The sequence below is a fragment of the Apodemus sylvaticus genome, chromosome 1 (assembly GCF_947179515.1).
Source record: "Apodemus sylvaticus chromosome 1, mApoSyl1.1, whole genome shotgun sequence".
NCBI lineage: Eukaryota > Metazoa > Chordata > Mammalia > Rodentia > Muridae > Apodemus > Apodemus sylvaticus.
In genome coordinates this window covers 114,451,152-114,469,649 of record NC_067472.1, presented here as the reverse complement: position 1 = coordinate 114,469,649, position 18,498 = coordinate 114,451,152, and the positions used below count along the sequence as shown (strand labels likewise).

The 18,498-nt window shown below is 37.2% G+C and overlaps 1 protein-coding gene across 10 annotated transcripts in view; it reads left to right on the top strand.

Moving 5' to 3' along the window:
- The window catches only part of Dlg2 (discs large MAGUK scaffold protein 2), a 1,203,331-nt gene that overhangs the window by 550,157 nt on the left and 634,676 nt on the right, over window positions 1-18,498 (top strand). For all 10 annotated transcript variants that reach the window (XM_052158733.1, XM_052158754.1, XM_052158740.1 and 7 more), the window contains one exon: window positions 8,037-8,087. In XM_052158733.1, coding sequence (XP_052014693.1) covers window positions 8,037-8,087 — 51 coding nt within the window. The remainder of the gene's footprint in view (window positions 1-8,036; window positions 8,088-18,498) is intronic.

The window sequence follows — 18,498 nt, the reverse complement described above, 5'->3', positions numbered from 1 at the left end:
AAAAGTTCCTGAACAGAACACCAATGTCATATGCTCTAAGAATAAGAGTCGACAAATGGGACCTCATAAAACTGCGAAGCTTCTGTAAGGCAAAGGACACAGTCAATAGGACAAAACGGCAACCAACAAATTGGGAAAAGATCTTTACTAACCCTATATCTGATAGAGGGCTAATACCCAATTTATACAAAGAACCCAAGAAGTTAATCTCCAGAGAGTCAAATAACCCTATAAAAAATGGGGTACAGTGATAAACAGGGAATTGTCAACTGAGGAAACTCTAATGGCTCTAAAGCACCTAAAGAAATGATCAGCATCCTTAGTTGTCTGGGAAATGCAAATCAAAACACTGAGATTCTACCTCACACCAGTCAGAATGGCTAAGATGAAAAACTCAGGGGACAGCAGATGCTGGAGAGGATGTGGGGGGAAAGGAACACTTCTCTATTGTTGGTGGGATTGTAAGCTGGTAAAAGCACTATGGAAATCAGTTTGGCGATTTCTCAGAAAATTAGACATATTAGTTTCTGACGACCTAGATATACCACTCCTGGGCATATACCCAGAAGATGTTCCTACATGTCATAAGGACACGTGGTTCCACTATATCCATAGCTACCTTATTTATAATAGCCAGAAGCTGGAAAGAACCAAGATGTCCTTCAACAGAGGAATGGATACAGATACTGTGGTGTGTATACACAAAGGAGTATATTCACCTATTAAAAACAATGAATTCATGAAATCCTTATGCAAATGGATGGAACTAGAAAGTCTCATCCTGAGCAAAGTAATCCAATCACAAAGGAACACACCTAGTATGTATTCACTAATAAGCAGATCTTAACCCTAAAGCTCAAAATAAACAAGTTACAATTCACCCCGCTCAGGAAGCTCAAGAAGAAGGAGGACTTAAGTGAGAGTGCTTTGGTTCTTCTGAGAAAGGGAACAAAATACTCACAGGAGCAATAAGGGAGACAAAGTGTGAAGCAGAGATTGAAGTAAAGGCCACCCAAAGACTGTCCTACTAGGGGATTCATCCTATAAACAGTCACCAAACCCTGACACTATTATGGACGACAAGAAGTGTATACCAAAAGGAGCATGCCATGGTTGTCCTGCCAGAGCCTTACAAATACAGAGGCAAATGTTAGCAGCCAACCATTGGACTGGGGGTGGGGTCCCCAATGGAGGAGCTGGAGGGTGGTCTGGAGGAACTGAAGGGGTTTACAGCCCCATGGGAAAAACAATGATTTCAGCCACCCAGACACCCCAGGACTCCCAGGGACTAAACCATCAACCAAGGGGCACACATGATTCCAGCCAAAAATGTGGCAGAGGAATGCCTTGTTGGGCATCAGTGGGAGGAGAGGTCCTTGATCAGGTAAAGGCTCAATATATGTCCCAAGAAATGGAAATCGAGGGGTGGAGAGATGGGAGTAGGTTTTGTGGAGGGGCATATACATGGAGGCAGGGGTGGGAGGACGGGTTGGGGGTCTTTGGGAAGGGGAGAAACCGGGTAAGGTTTTACCTTTGGCAATGTAAATGAAGATGATATTCAATAAAAATAGAAAAGAAAATGCTAATACTTTATGTTAAGGCCAGTAGATAGTGGAGGACCTTGATGGAAAAGTGTCAAAACTGGTGGAAAAAAATCTCAGAAATAATCAATGTGCATAAGAAAACAAAAACATTTTTACCTAATCAGGGTTACCTACCATGACATCTCCAGAATCCTGGTACAAGTTTCCTGAATATTAGGCCAGTATTCTGCCCAGCACAGGACATTAGATAATACCTGCCTCTGTACCCATGAACCTCTGCTCACTGCCATGAATCCTTTCTTGATTCCTCTGATTAGACTCACCTGTTAACTTCATCTCACTCCATGTTTTGTAAGAAAGGACAACAGTTATTGATGGTTCCCCACATAAGGATGAAAAAGATGTAAGAGTAACTCAGGTGAATCAGCTCTCAACTATGAACAAGTTTTAACAAATGATGCTACACATGGAGAATCTCTTGGGAACAGCTTTCAGAATGTGAGCACTGATAGATGAGTGATGAAATAGCCAGGACTAGACACTAGAATATTCAGTACTAAAAGGAAAATGCTTAGACAGAAAATGAATAGACAGAAATTGGGGAAGATTTGGATGAGTGAATGTTCTGGGTAAAGGAGAAGGTACAGACTTGTTCTGTCATGTATGTTTGAATGTGTGTGGGGGGTGGGGAGTGGTAATATTTATTCAAGTCCCCATGCTTGCATAGCAAGAGCTTTATCTACTGAACCATCCTCCCATTAACTAAGCATTACTTAGACAAAGAAACTTCTAGTCAAAATCAGCCAATGGATTTTATTGCATTCTATTTAGTAAAGCAACTAAATATGTGTTTGTTACAAATACTAGGTATTCAAGAACCTTGTACATGGCAAATAGTGGGGTGGTGGCCATTACTCAACTCTGTATTTTGTATATTGTCTGTCACACTTTTTAAATTTTTTTATTGTTTTTTTATTTATTTACATTTCAAAAGTTATCCCCTTCCCAGTTTTCCCCTACAAAAACTCCCTATCCCACCCCTCTTTCCCCTGCTTCTATGTGGGTGCTCCCTATCCCACCCCCCTTTCCCCTGCTTCTACGTGGGTGCTCCCTATCCCACCCACCCACTCACCAACTCCCGACTCGACTCGCCATTAGGAGGACTTAAGATGCCTGTGTGTTAGTTCTCATTACAGGATGTGTTTCATGAGAATATGTGTATATCTTAAAGTCTATTTTCTCAGTATCTGTCACTCTACATGGTTTGTTATAAATATCTAATAATTGTTCTTTGGGCAGAATTTTGTTTGGTCTTTAGAGGCCTGTACTTTGATGTTTCTGTTTCAGCACTTGTTAAAATATGTGGCATTGGGAGATGTAAGAATCTGTTCTTCTTGAAGTTCAGTATGTTCTTAGCTTTAAGGAAATTTAAAAGGTGGTAATTTTTTTTAAATCAAGGAAATCATTAAGATTCCAATTTAAAAAAGATTAAAGCAAGAAACACTTCACCTGTGCTATTCATGAAAAAAGTATCTTTTCGGAGATAAAAATAAATCTTGAAATCAAATTATGTTATCATCCAGGCAGGTGGTTACTATAGCAGTGAAGGGGGGAAAGGCAGTAAAATTGGCTAAAAAGTTCCAGGGGCAGAAAAATATATACAAATTATTCCAAGTTTATAAAATGATAACTTTAAGTACCGAGTTGGAATGTCGGTGGGCTGAGGGTCTTTATCTTAAGTGCAAAATGAGTCCAACAAGGCTTCCTGGACAGAAAAGTGCTGGACAATGTGTGCCATCAAATGGGTTTTTGGCTGCCAGAGAAACTAGAGCCATCAAGTATACAGAGAAAAATTAATTATCAAAAGAAGAATATTTTTAATCTTTGAAAATTCCTTCCACATATATACTAAAACATGATCATATCTATTTCCCATTTTACCCTCCAACTCTTCACAAAGCCCTGTAATACATTTTTCTCCTAACTTAAAACTTATGTTCTCTCCTCTCTTTTTGTCTCTCTGTCTCTGTCTCTGTCTCTGTCTCTTTCTGTCTCTGTCTCTGTCTTTCTCTGTCTCTGTCTCTCTGTCTCTGACTCTCTGTCTCTCTCTCTCTTTGTCTCTCTCTCTGTCTCTCTCTCTCTCTCTGTCTCTCTGTCTCTCTCTCTCTCCCTCCCCCACCCTCTCTCATGCACTCAGCCCAATTAGCGTTGCCTATGTGTAGGTAGACATACGGCCTCTGGAATCGCTGGAGAATGGGAAACTACCAATGGTCATACCCACAAAGAAGAATTATTTTCTATTCCCACCAACTATCAACAGGGAGAAGCTCCTCAGTACAGGGAGGTGTTGAGTTTGTGGTGAAATAGCCATGCTGTGTCACAACCCAGCATCTCACAGAGTGCCTCCTCATCCTCAAGCTCTTGCGCTCTTTCTGTCTCCTCTTCCATAATGTCTCCTAAGCCTTTGGTAAAAACTTGCTGATGAGCATGCCCCCTTTGGGGCTGTGTTCTCATAGTTTGTTATTCTCAGCAAGCAGACTCTGCATTGATTGCTGCCAACTAAAAATACATACATACATACATGCATACATACATACATACATACATACATACTTAGAAAACAATTTGACAACATGAACATTTAGCAAAACAATAGCAATTTCTAACTTAGAACTGTGATCTCAGTTCTCTCAGCCATGGGGCTTTGACTAGTTTACCAGTACCAAACATGAAATTCCCTCTTGTGGAACAGGCCTTAAATCCAATCAGCAAGCTGTTTGTTACCCCGTAACCATAATGTGAACCAGTGGGCATACACTGCCTGGATGTTAGGTAGTGCAGCATAATGTGTCGCACCTGCATAATTCCACCGATGTCTTTTCTACCAGCAGCCTGCACAACACATCTTAGTGCTACAAAAGGAGGGAGGAAGTTTACCAGTTGCTTTGAGAGTGATTTCTTCATGTCCTAGAGCCAAACCATGTTGTGTTTTCACCTATAGGATCATGTTACGTAGCTATGGTGGACGATAAGCAAAGGCAATGGAAATAGCCTGTTGTGCTAAAATCATATTTTTCAAAACTGGGAAATTCTGTATATCTTCTTGATTTTCCAAAATGCCTGTCCCTTGGTTTTCTACTTTTCACAATAGAAAGAGATTATAAAGTGGCAAACAGGGCCAGGGCTGGAGTGACAATGACTCCAACTGTGCAACTTTCTGACCTCCATACTATCAGAATCACTATTACTATCATGCTTAAAGATCACAGGAAATGTGACTTGTCAAGAGAAAATATATTTGTTAGAATTCTTTTCAGAAAGAGAACATCACAAATAGAAAGCTGTGTATTAGAAGAGTTAGGAATATGTACTTGCAAATAAATTGCTTACTGTAGAAATGTGAAGACATGAGTTTAAATCCCTCAAACATACATAAAATTAGCACAGGTCTAGAACAACTGTGTCTCTACAGTGAGAAGGAAGGCCCAGTCTGGAATATCTCCCAGAGGCTTATGGGCCTGCTAGCCTGTCCTATTCATCAAAACTCTCTTTCAAACAACATAGAAGGTGAGGACCAATACCTGAGTTTTTCCATTTACTTCCACACATATGCTGTGACTTACATGTCCTTGAACATTCATGCACATTCATCATAAACACATATGCCTACACACACACACACACACACACACACACACACGTAAATAAAATTTGAAAAGTTGCATGCTGAGGAACTGGTGTGGATTAGATTGAGCCCTTGGGGAGAAGATCATATAACAGTGGATGTTTATTGTATGTCCATTGCCAAAAGTAAATGAGAGTCATACTCAACATAGCTTTGTTTTCCATAAAAGGATGCTCAAGATGATGGGTGAGGTGATTCTCTGCAGACACTCCTTGATTCATCAGTAAATGACCACACTCTAAATATATATGGAAGAGTCTCCCAGTCCAATTAATTGAAAGGGCTCTAAACAGCCACAAAAAAAAAAATCAATCAAGACTTAGGAACTTCTCATTAAAATACAGATATTCTTAGGTCTTATGTTTTGTTCTTTTTATCAAAATCGCTGCCAAGAGAGTTTGTATCTTACTTTTTTTTTCCCCTTAGAGCTCAACAAGAGAATGTAGCCTTCACTCTTCTTCTAATGAGGAAATAAGCATTAGAGCCTATAAAGTAACTTATTCCCAAATTCCCACACTAGCTCCATGATTCCATATTTTAAATTGTTTTCAAGTTAAGGTTGAAATGTTGGTGCACCTATGGTTAAAAACATTCACTGCTCTTTAACTTTGATAGATTCTGGTACAGACACGAAATTTTCTTTTTATACCAAGATTACATCCTGGATGTCACTGCTTATCCTTAAGAGCCTGGATATTGTTGAACCAGACAAATAACATTTCATTCTTTAGTTGAAAACTAAAGATCCTTAGAGTACAAAGAAGCCAGCTGACTCAACTTGTATCGCCTGTTCATGAAGCTGAGAAGTGAACTTCAGAATAATAATTATAATATGAATTTGGAATGAATCTTTGATCTAATATTCAGCATGCATAACCTTAGAACTGCGAAACAAAAGTTATACATGCTACTATATATTCTCTGTAATGCAAATCAGTAAAATATGCTTGTGTTCTAACTACTCCTTGAACGAATGCTGTTCACTGTGAATCTTTGGCTATTTACTATCGGAGGCTTATTTTCGTCTCTCTGATGCTTATTCCCCTTCCCCAGTTTACAGCACTCTAATAACACAAAGGGTTTCCCTCCAGAAAACCAGTGAAGCAAAGAGAGGCTTCAAGGAATCATACTGAGGGAATGAAAAACATGTCACATTAATTCAGTCTTTTCCTGGTGCCCTCCTTCTATCCACTATGGAAAGTTAAAATATAAACAAAACTTCAAACAGAAGAATACATATCCATGGAGCTTTGAGAGTTTTTTTTTTTCCTTTTGTTTTACATGTGCTCAACTAAACAACCCTGTAAAGGTACTGATGCTTTCTGACATCACAAAGCCCTTTTCTGTGAGTCACTGAATTGCTGAAGCCCAGAAAATCTAATTTAGTTTAGGTCTGTTTGATAATGTAATAACACAGTAAAATGTGATTCACCAATTAGCTCATGTAATTGAATAATCAGAAACATGCTCCTAGTAAGTCACTGAGGCATAGTCCATCACCCTTGTGGTTCTATATTTTTTCTGATTACAACTGCAGGTACATCTTCCATCAATAATGTTTCTCATGAAAGAGAATTGACAAATATCTGTGGTTGTAGATCAGTAGAGTTCTTACATTTATTCTCTTGGCTGTTTCTCCAGCTCCCTGTTGACTGAGTTCTACATCGGGTAAAGGGACTGCCTATCTAGACCTTGCCTCCATATAGTCCTTATTCTCATGTACTATATTTACATTTCATAAGGGTGGAACCAAACTGATGTTAGCACTTTAAATAAATCACAGTTTTGTGGTTGGAAAACTGAGTCCTTGAATGGTTCCTAAACTCTAATGGCACTGCTGAGATATACTTTAAGGAAGAAAAAATAGACAATTTGAAAGGTTTTTCTCTAAAATTTTAGTTGGGTAAGAAGAAATCTGTAGGAGATAAAAATGGGAATTGAATGTTTGGCAGATAGTTTTACAGCATCTGTTGAACTATAGGTACCCAACTATATTCAAAATGTATTTCTCTTTGTAAATTCAAATCAACTAAAGAATTGTTTAGGTTGTTGAAGCAGTTTCTAATGAGGAATTCTAAAACATATCCTACTTTATTTATTCCTTCTGAAGTATTTGAACATGCTTTCATGGTCCACAGCTTCCCAACAAGCATAGTGAAGAATAATTGAAATATGTTACTTGGACTTGAGTCACTAAAGACATGGAATTTCTTAGCTGGCTTGGTTGTTATTTAATGTAGTTTTGTTCCTCGAGAGAAAGGAGAAAGAGGAGAAGCAGGAGGAAAAAAGGAGTTAGCAGAAGAGGAATAGAATAGGAAGAGGAGGAGGAAGAGGAGGAGAAGAACGAGGAGGAGGAGGAAAAGGAGGAGGCAGAAGAGAAATAGAGTAGAGGAGATAGGGAGAGAAGGAGAAAGATCACATTAGTTTTTCACTGCCATTTTGAAGGTCATACTTTAGCTTTCATTGGTAAGATTTAAACCGATGTTAGCAAGCAATTTCCTTTGTAATTATATCATTACCCCTAGATAGTTTGTTGTTCATAAACTTAAAATGAATATTTTCTATTGTCCCCTCACATAAAAAAGCAACAAAATAGTAACACCCTTAAGGGATGGAATCATCATTAATTATTTTTGTAGCACTTCATTTTATTTGGGGAAAATATAATCAAAAGTATATCATGAAGGAAATCTTCTGGAAAGACAGGTGCATGTCACCACCCCTAAAGTTCCCCATCACTCTTAAGTGGAGAATATCATACTCAAAATGCATTAGTAATTCTCACTCTTTTCTCTCCCTGTTAATAGGTCAATGGAACAGAAATTGAATATGAATTTGAAGAAATTACATTGGAGAGGGTAAGAAAATTTTAAAACCCTTAACTTTGCATTCTACCTTCTAGGTACCAGTTTGTTGTCTTGTGAAAATGCAAAATTCTATTTCTTAACCCAAAACACCATGTCAGATTTCCAGGGAAAATAGTAGTGAAATTATTGCAGTAGATAACATTGGGATAAAAGATTGAATAACCAGAATGTTCAATTTGTAAATCATGTGGCCAGAACCTGGAGTAACAAACGGAAAAGGCAGAAAAAGCGCAAGAGCTTGCACAGCTCTCTTCTGAATGTTTTGTTATTTATGATGATTTTGTGGTATGTTTTTATGACATACTACAAGATGTTCCCAATTGTGTGATACTGATGTTGTAATCTGATGGACAGCTACCACACATCTTCTCTTTCATTAACTAGAGGAGTAATAAACTTAATGTCTGTCCACAAAGACAGATTCACAGCATCCCTGCAGAGCTCTGAAAAATATGTAAGAAGAAGACTTCTGGCAAATAAAGGAAACTCTGCCACATAGCCCTAATATATTTGTGTGTTTTACAGAACACAAAAGAAATGTCAAAGGCCATCTAGGAAAAGACAATATCAGAAAGCACTAACAGGATAATTATATCTTTCTAAAGTGAGCATAAAACTGCTTACTTACCCTCATTAGGAAATGAAGACAAGAGGCATGAATAGTTAGGGACCTAATTGGCAAATATTTCAAAGGAGTCATAATATCCAGTGACAATAACCAGTCCTGAAAATGAGTTAATTTGGAAATAGTGATCAAAAACCTTGGTTAAACAAAAGCATAGCTTTAGCACAATTACGTTCATCAGAATAGACAAATCTTACAACTGCTCATACTTATATTGTTTAAAACAGTGAAGGCTTAAAATTGTGTTTACTGCTTTATTATATAATATTAATCATATTATATTTCGATTTCATTTTAGAATACTTTGTAATTGCAAGAATACAAAGCATATCTCAATTGTACTAAACAATTTTATAATCATTTTAATATAGTTTAAAAATACACTCAAATATTAATTAAATCACACTGAAAACATTTCCAAAAGTCTTAATAAAATTTTAAAAAGTTATGAAGTGTTCTTTTCTTTGAAAAATAAAAGTGAGGGAAAGTTAAACATTGGGAAAAAATGGTAGACCCCACAGTCTGGTTGAAGCTTCTCACCAGCTGAGAATCAAGGATTCCCACACAATTTATCATTCTGTTTGTAAGGATTACTGACAGATATTAGCAAGCAATTTACTTTGTAAAGAGAGAATCAATCTTGGATGATTTGTTCTTTATAAACGCAAAAAGCATATTTTGTATGGTTCTCTCAACAAAAAGCAAATCACAACCCTCTGAGGGATGGAATCACAGCTGACTTTTTTTGTAGTGTCACATTTAATTTTGATAAAAACATAATCAAAAGCTCACACTTGAAAGAAATATTTAGGAATGGCAGGTGTGTGGTGGCAATATGGTTTGTGAGGTACAATACAAAATGAAAATGGCGAGCCTTCTAAACCCAGAACCTATGCAACTAAACTGGTCTTACTGTATACTTGATTCTTCTCTCCCTGAGTTGTCCTCTTTATTTGGAGACATTTTATATGAAAATAGGAATGGACCAGATTTAAGGCCTCAATGTGTATGACTTTGGTTAGGACTTTGTTCATCCCTAAGAAATTTGTTAGAATCTCAAACAAGGTTTTTAACTTTGGTTTGCAGTGAAGTTGTCCTTACCTCCCTGTATCTCTATGACCTAAGATTTTATTGTAGCAACTGTATTAATGTCAGGTGCACCTTGGGAATCATTCCAAGAACCAATTTATATTTATTAGCAACTCTTGAGAATAATACTCCAAGAAGTTAATGAATTCCTTTAAATAACTTGTGAACATAGTAATGTTTGACTCTCATTTGAGAAGCCCACACCCCTACATAGAGTTGTTTTATTCTTTCACTAAATATCTACTTATTAATTTCTGTACTTAAAAATCTAGGTAGAATAATTATATTAACTTCTAACTATTCCTTGAGTTATATTAAAATAAATACAGCATATATACATATATACATATATAACATACATAAATAAATACATATAACAGACCTGAAAGTATATACATCAAATGTTAAATGCACTGTCATCTTATTAAGGATTTGAGTTGATTTTAGTTGTTACTTTGTGCATATCTTCTAAACATCTTTATTAATTTTATAATACATTAATGTAAAATGAAAAAAATAATTATTACCTTGTGAGCTTTCATTCAAGTATGAGTTAATACTATGGATCTTTTTAAATTTATATTTCCTCTTTAATTTCTGGCTATTCACTTTCATGAGTCAACAGATTTTTCGTTTAAGTTTAATTTTTATTGAGTGTGAGTAGTCTTAAAGAAATTTACATAGGAAGTTAATTGTTTGCCAGATGGAGTCTTTAAAACATTCATTATAGACTTTGATAAAATTTTAATAGCATGCTAAGAGAGAAAGTAAAATTAGAGGAAATCAGTTCAAGTGAGAGAGAGAAAGAAGAAAAGCTACACACATTTGTAAATCACTACCCTCCTCTTTAGAGCTGGCGACTTGACTTAGTGAGGTACTGTGCAAGATATAAGTTTAGAGCCATCTAAGCCCAGAGCCTATGCAACTGAGCAGGTCTCAATATGTGATTGATTCTTCTCCCTTCCCTACTCAGTATGCACACATCTTTAGGAGATCACTGTTTTATTAGCTTGGTGCATAGATCAGCAGATAACTTGAGGCCAAAATCAAGTTGAGAGAGAGAGACAGAGCATCCATTTGGAGCCAAACAATGGTAGGTTCTAGTCTGGATTCTCAGAGGCACTTGTTCCCTACTCCTAAGCAAGCATACATTCTCTCTGTTTTCATGTTCTGGGACTTCCAGTCATACATTAAACTTGTCACTTTCCATTAATTGTACACCCCCAAATCCTCTGTGCCATGCATCGTCTTCAGTAGGGTTCTCCCGCAATTCCACAATCTCCATTAATTTCATGGTTTCCCCCTATGGTTTTCATCCTTTACATCCACCATTCCTTTATATACTAAATGTAGCTAAGTCCAGCATTCTCAATACCCATCTCATATATTCTTTGCATATATTTCACATTTGTCAGATTTGTTCCATGCATCAAAATCTCATCTCTTTTAACAGGTCGTTAAACTCCCTTTCATTCATTCTATATCAGCACCTGAGCTGCTGCCCAGGGCCAAGGAAACACTTAGCTTGCGTTAAGGTTTTAACCATTGACCCATTACTCTCAAAACTCTCCTGAAAATTCTCAAATACTTCACTAGAAAATTTTTCTCTTCTCTGAGAAAACTTTCGCATTTCCTTGATATCTTCACATCTCTAAATCCCACTCTTCCTCATGGTTACTGTCAACTGAAAACTGCCCTTCATGCCTGTGAGACAAAGTAAGAAATGATGTCATGATTTCACTTCTACCTTGTTTTTCTATGACCATGTGGCAATGAACTTTTGCCAGGAAAGTGAAAGAATGTTTCTGTTTCCTTTCTGGGACGGCGCTTAGTCCCAGATTTTATAACTTTTTATTCAATTGAAGACTCTGCATCTACAGTGACATCTGCATTTTCAACATGGACATTGCATAATATCGCTTATTAATGAGATGACATTACTTGACCAAATATAATGCTGCCATATTACCCATCTCTTGCCACATTAGACTATTTTGCTTGTAGGAAAATGTATAGTTTTATTTAGTATACTTTATTCACCCATTTTCTTTTTACTTTTATTTGTTGTTGTTCTCTTTCCTTTCCTTTCCTTTCCTTTCCTTCCCTTTCCTTTCCTTTCCTTTCCTTTTCTTTTGAGATAACATCTCACTTTTCTAACCAAGCACTTGCATTGCAGAGAGGATGAGCTCAATCTTGTAACAATCCTCCTGCCTCCCAAATGTCAGAAATGCAGGTATGTGCTACAATAAAATACATAACTTGTACTCCATTTTAACCTACTTATGGACCACCCTCCATACACAGAGACAATTTAAAGTCAGCTCTGTCACAATTATGAAGGTTTCTGTCTTGCCCAATCAGAGCATCCATTCTCAGTCCTAATAAATTTGTCAGGATCATTTGGTATAGCAGTTTATCTGTCACTAGGTCATCAAAGATGTCTTCTTTTGAAAAAAAATAGAACATAATATTTTTCTGGGCTCTCCTTACTTTGCTATTTTTCTAATTGTGGTTTCTTTGCTATTGTTCCTGTAAATGGTGTATTATTTCAGATACCAAGTGAAAATACCTCTTCAGCAGCACTCCTTCTAGAGTGCCAGATCTCATCAAGATCTACACCTTAAAACTCCTCAGTTGACTCCCTTCCTGAATCGGAAGCTGTGACCCTGTTCCTCAGCTATTGTGTACAGCTAACTGTCAATCTCACACATTCGCTTAAATACTCAGGGGTCCCTTCCCCAGGACTCCCTCCCTTCTGTCCAAAGCTGCTTCTCTTCTAACAGTCTTTGTCTGCTCTTTCCCTTATTATCCAGCCAAAATTATCTCCAAAGTATCATTTATTTAAATTTTTCAGGACCTATGAGCAGGGCTGCATATACTTGCATAAAATACAGATATCAAAATCAACCTATTTTTATTTCCTATGAAAGCAAGCTCACCCATGCCTGGACCACTCTATTAGATTGCTTCATTGTTCACCAAGTAATTAGGATAGTTGTTTTCAAAATGTAACCCAGAATGTACCACTTCTGTTATTAAAAACAAAAACAAAAACAAAAACAAAAATTCCCAAAGGACGAGAATTGCACTGAGCATCATTATCTATCAAGCGTTATCAAGCATTATCAGACGTCTTCCCTGCTCCTCTCTCTTCACACATCTTGCTCCATCTGCACTGACTCTCTTGGGATTCCTCAAAAATTCCATGCTTTTCTCACCTCAAGGCCTCGCTAACAGCGATTCTTTCTGCTTGGAGGAACCTTCCTTTACATGCTTACATCCCTCGATTATATATGTATGTATGTATGTATGTATGTATGTATGTATGTATGTGTATGTATGTATGTATGTGTATATATATGCTATTTGTGTATATTCAGTCACTTCTGTATCTCTGTATACTGTAGTAGTTATCAGAAAAGTTTGTAAATCACTTGTGCCTCTGCTACTGGAAGGACAGCGAAGAAGTTGCATGGAGTTTTGAAATACTCACTCTAATAGTTGCTGTTCAGATGACCTTGAACTCTATGTGTACCTTCACTGGACCACAGTTTTCATATTAGGGGATGAACCTAAAGTGTTTGTATTTATCTCAGATGATGCTTGAAAGTGAATCAATCAGTTTAAATGTTTATAATATTATGCACATATATTCTTAATGTATCATTTTATTAATATGTCAGTTCTTGGAAGCACATTATTACTATTGAGAAACTTTACTTTTAAAAAGGAGCCAGGGCAAGGGAGACTTCTTGATATTTAGTTAAAGTGCTTGCAAGACATGCATCAGTGTGAGACCTTAGATCACCAAATTCCACTTAGATTCCAGGAAAACATGGTAGCCCACCTGTATTTCCAGCTTTATGAGACAGATGGGTGATCCCCAGAAAAAGCTTGTAGTCAAGACTAGCCACATCAGGTGAGTTCAATCTCTCAATGATTCAACTTGAAGAGTTTTGGTCGTGAAAGTGGTGTAGTCATATCTGTGGTGTGAAAACATTGTTTTAGCTGTAGCACTGGATCTTCATGTCATAGGACTGAGAAGAAAGCACAAGTATGCCACTTAAAGCATAATTAATAGGTAAAATTGGCCAACAATGAATTAAAATAGACTGATTAAATATATTAGAAATCATAGAAGCAGCTGGGTGGTGATGGCTCATGTCTCTAATCCTAGCACTTGGGAAGCAGAAGAAGTGGATCACTGTTAGTTCTAGATACAGAGACATTGGTACAATGACTAAGGCAGAAATATGTGAATATAAAAAAAGAAAAAAAGACAAACAGACACTAAGTCTTAATGGGCAGTTTACAAGAGATAAACAAGAAGTCCTTCTACATCCTATCTTTTTCTTACTGTTTTTGTTGTTAGATGCCAGTCTTCCAAAGGTACAAAAATCATAGCCCTTCTTCTTGAACTTACAGTTTGTACATTTCCATCAAATCTCTATAACATTAATTAAATGGTCACATTTAATAATATCTTCATAAAGTATATTCTGTGAACTCCATTTTTTTTATTTACTAAGAGTCTCTGTCACAGAGAATAAATAACTTGTTAGACACTTCAGAGAACATCACATATTAGGAAGGAGTTGATTAAGATCAACTCTGTTACACTGAGTTAGTGTCCCTTTGAAGGACCACTTAAATACCATCTTTCCCAAGAAGCTTAGCTTGGCTTTTCCTCTTGACCAATGTTCTTTCACAAACACAGGTCTTGAACTTAAACTAAAGAGGGAATAGAATCTGTCTCTCTCACTGCCATTGGAATGGCCTCATAGGGTGTATTTTATAATAGTGTTTTTATGTAACTTATCATGGGACATAAAATGGCAAAAATAATGGACAATTTGAAGGCAAATAGATAAGTCATTCTCTATTCTAGAGCTCTTGGATTGATTAGCCACGTGCTAAGCATACTAAGTCCCATGAAAGTCTTTCATGCCACAGTTTGTCAAGCTTGTACTAAATGTGATACTAATGGACAAAGTCCATTAGTTTCATATGATGCATGGCACTAGAATAGTAAATAGTAACCATGAAGCAGAAGAGAGTGTTATGGACATCTGGCCCAAAAGGTGAGTGGTTCTATGACACACTTCAGCTAGACTATGGGCAATGAGAAGAAAGTAAGCATATAGGAAGAAGCAGAAAAAGAAAACCTTTCAGACATGAGTAGCAAACAACTACTCAAATGTCCCCAGAATAGTCACAGGCTCAAATCGTTTACAATAAATGTAGTTTTTAAGCCGTGAAGCAAGAATTGGAAGAAGACAGGTTAGAGAGACAGAACAGGTGAGAAAACGAATGCACTGGTTAATGTTGCAAGTAAGCTAATTTAGGTCTTGAAGGCTTGAAGAGTTTTAGTCGTGAAAGTGGTGTAGTCATATCTGTGGTGTGAAAACATTGTTTGAGCTGTAGCACTGGATCTTCATGTCATAGGACTGAGAAGAAAGCACAAGTGTGTCACTTAAAGCATAATTAATAGGTAAAATTGGCCAACAATGAATTAAAATAGACTGGTTAAATATATTAGAAATTATAGAAGCAACTGGGTGGTGATGGCTCATGTCTCTAATCCTAGCACTTGGGAAACAGAAAAAGTGGATCACTGTTAGAAAAAGTGGATCACTGTTAGTTCTAGGCCTGCCTGGTCTACAGAATGAGACCCTGGACAGCCAGTCGGGGCTACACAGAGAAACCCTATCTAAGGTGGGAAAAAAATATAAAACTGATCCCTATTACATTTCAGGATAGAAGAGAGGAGTCAAAGATTCCTACAATCTAAGAGAACAAATTCCTGTTACTAACAAACACTCAGCCAGGGGCACCTGTTATCTCTGAAGCCTTACTGATACCCAGGGTTATCTGTCACATCAGATGAGTAACTACCATGCCTATGAGTGATTTGTCAGTGCTCTGTATAGGAGGCTAACAGACTGTGGATTCCTTGTATGATTTACACCATAAGAAGCTATTTCACTTGCATGGGTAATAGATTCAGCATGCCTGAGAAACCTTGACCAAAATTCATGACTGTGGTTGAACAAAGATGACAAATACATTTCTGGTGCCTTCCATAACTCCCCTCTGTCCTTAACAAGATAGGGATATTCTTTTCAACCAGTAAGATAATCAAAGACTGTAGCCATTTCTTAGAGTATAAATCCGTGTCTTTTCTTACTTGTTATTTTACTCACAAATAAGGCAGAAAAAAAGTAACTGACATATTTAGTCTCAAAAATTCTCACAGATGAAACCCAGTTTGGGTAAAAAGTGAGGCACATGAGAATTTTTAAAACAGTTCATATGAAATAATGGGTTGCCCATTAAAGGTATCCAATGGCCTGGCCAGCTTCATCCAGGTGTCTTCAATGTTGAATTTACTTAGGTCATAGTTTGATCCCACATTATTGATCATTGTGAAAATTCCTAAATTCAAATAGAATTAAGTATCTATTCAATCAAGTAATGAGGAGAAATAGGCTTCTGAGCCCTCATTTTTTTCTAGGCTGCCTTAGTTCTTTTCAGTTACTAATAATGAAAATGATAATCAGAGCCCAAAAAGCTTGCTAATGGATTTTTCAATATTATATTATAAAGTCAAACACAGCAAGGCCTTATTTTGGTTTTGTGAAGTAACTTTGGGTAATAGATTATTTCCTCACATAAATCCCATTGTATATTTAATTATCATGTACCTTTTCAGTATGCTTGAAACAGATGCATGTGCATGCACACGTGCATGAACACACACATACATATATAAAATGCATATATAACAAATGTGTGTGTGTTATATCACTCAGATACAAGTATATCACCCAAATACTGACATTTGTTCAGACATTTAAAAAAAGTGTGCGAGATGGTGCAACCACTTTGGAAATCAGTCTGGCGGTTCCTCAGAAAACTGGGCATGTCACTTCCTGAGGACCCTGTTATACCACTACTGGGCATATATCCAGAGGATTCTTCAGAATGCAATAAGGACACATGCTCCACTATGTTCATAGCAGCCCTATTTGTAGTAGCCAGAAGCTGGAAAGAACCTAGGTGTCCTTCAACGGAGGAATGGATAAAAAAAATGTGGTATATATACACAATGGAGTACTATTCAGCCATTAGAAACAATGAATTCATGAAATTCTTAGACAAATGGATGGAGCTGGAGAACATCATACTAAGTAAGGTAACCCAGTCTCAAAAGATCAATCAGGGTATGCACTCACTGATAAGTGGATATTAGCCTAGAAACTTTGAATACCCAGGACATAATCCACAAATTAAATGATGTCCAAAAAGAATGGAGGTGTGGCCCCTGGTTCTGGAAAGACTCGGTGCAAGAGTATAGGGGAATTCCAGAACAGGGAAATGGGAAGGGGCGGATGGAAGAATAGGGGGACTGAAGAGGGCTTATGGGACTTGCGGGGAGTGGGGACCCAGAAAAGGGGAAATCATTTGCAATGTAAATAAAAATATATCAATAAAAATGCTATAAAAAGTGGATTTCAATAAGTTTTATTAGCTTTGGATGAAAGTATCACAAGATTTAAGAAATAAGGCAAGCCTCTAAAAGCATGTGTGTCTCTGTGTCTGTCTGATATATGTTTTTGTGTTTACATCTATATTTGTGGTAAATGATAAATTTCATTGCACTGTAAAACATATCTGTACAATCATCAATGTATTCTATGTATATGTTAACTTCATGAATACATTTGAAAACTGAATTTGTATCCTCAACTAATAGACTAATCCAGCATTGTTTACATATCTTTTCCTTTTGTTAAGTCACAAGACTGGAGTTCCAGCCATGACAACCTGTTACACTTTCATTTCCACTCTCTAGTAGCTTGAGATACTGATGGACTGTAGCATTTGCTCCAGATCCCGACATCTTTATAAAATGGTTTATTTCAATGGCCCTGACTTCAGTCTTTGTCACAGGATACAGCTCCTGTTTTGTCTGTGCATTAGAGCCAGCTTCCCCTTGGAGAAACACCCTTCTTCTTCATAGAAATATATGTCTCCTCATGAGGAGAATGCCAATCTCAGCACCCTGCTTGTGCCATTGATTGGTGTATAGTTCCCTAAGTGATTATCTGTATAGATACAGAAAAAATAATTACACATGCACCCAGCCTGAAGCTAAGGCATAAGGACCTCCAGGTAGATCGTGGAAAACTTTTCATTTTAACATTCTCTATGGAAAGTTGATGTATGATGTAAAGTCTAACACCTGGGTAACACAAGTCCATGAAGATGTCTCTCAGTTGTTTCTGCATTGGACTATGGGGCAGGGAGGAAGAGTATTCCAAGCACTTTAAGTATGAGATTAGAAACAGGAGAGTAGCTGCCCTTGGGATTTCTTGCTTGAAGTTGCTGAGCCTATCATCCAAGACAGTAAAGCTACCGCAGAGAGAGTAAGAGCCATAAGACTCAAGAGAGACTAGCAGAACGCAGTCACTTCCCATGAAGAGCCAGCCATTCTTTAGGTTCAACCAAGAGCCAACCCTCATCCCTGATTCTTTTCTTTAATTCTTATATACAGACTAGTTCAGAGCAGTGATTTATAACTTGCATACAATGGCTGTATACAGATGTGCTAAAGCTGTACTTTACTTATTACTCTACTGAACTCATACAGTAGAGCATGCGCTAGGCTTATGCAGCCACAGGCTT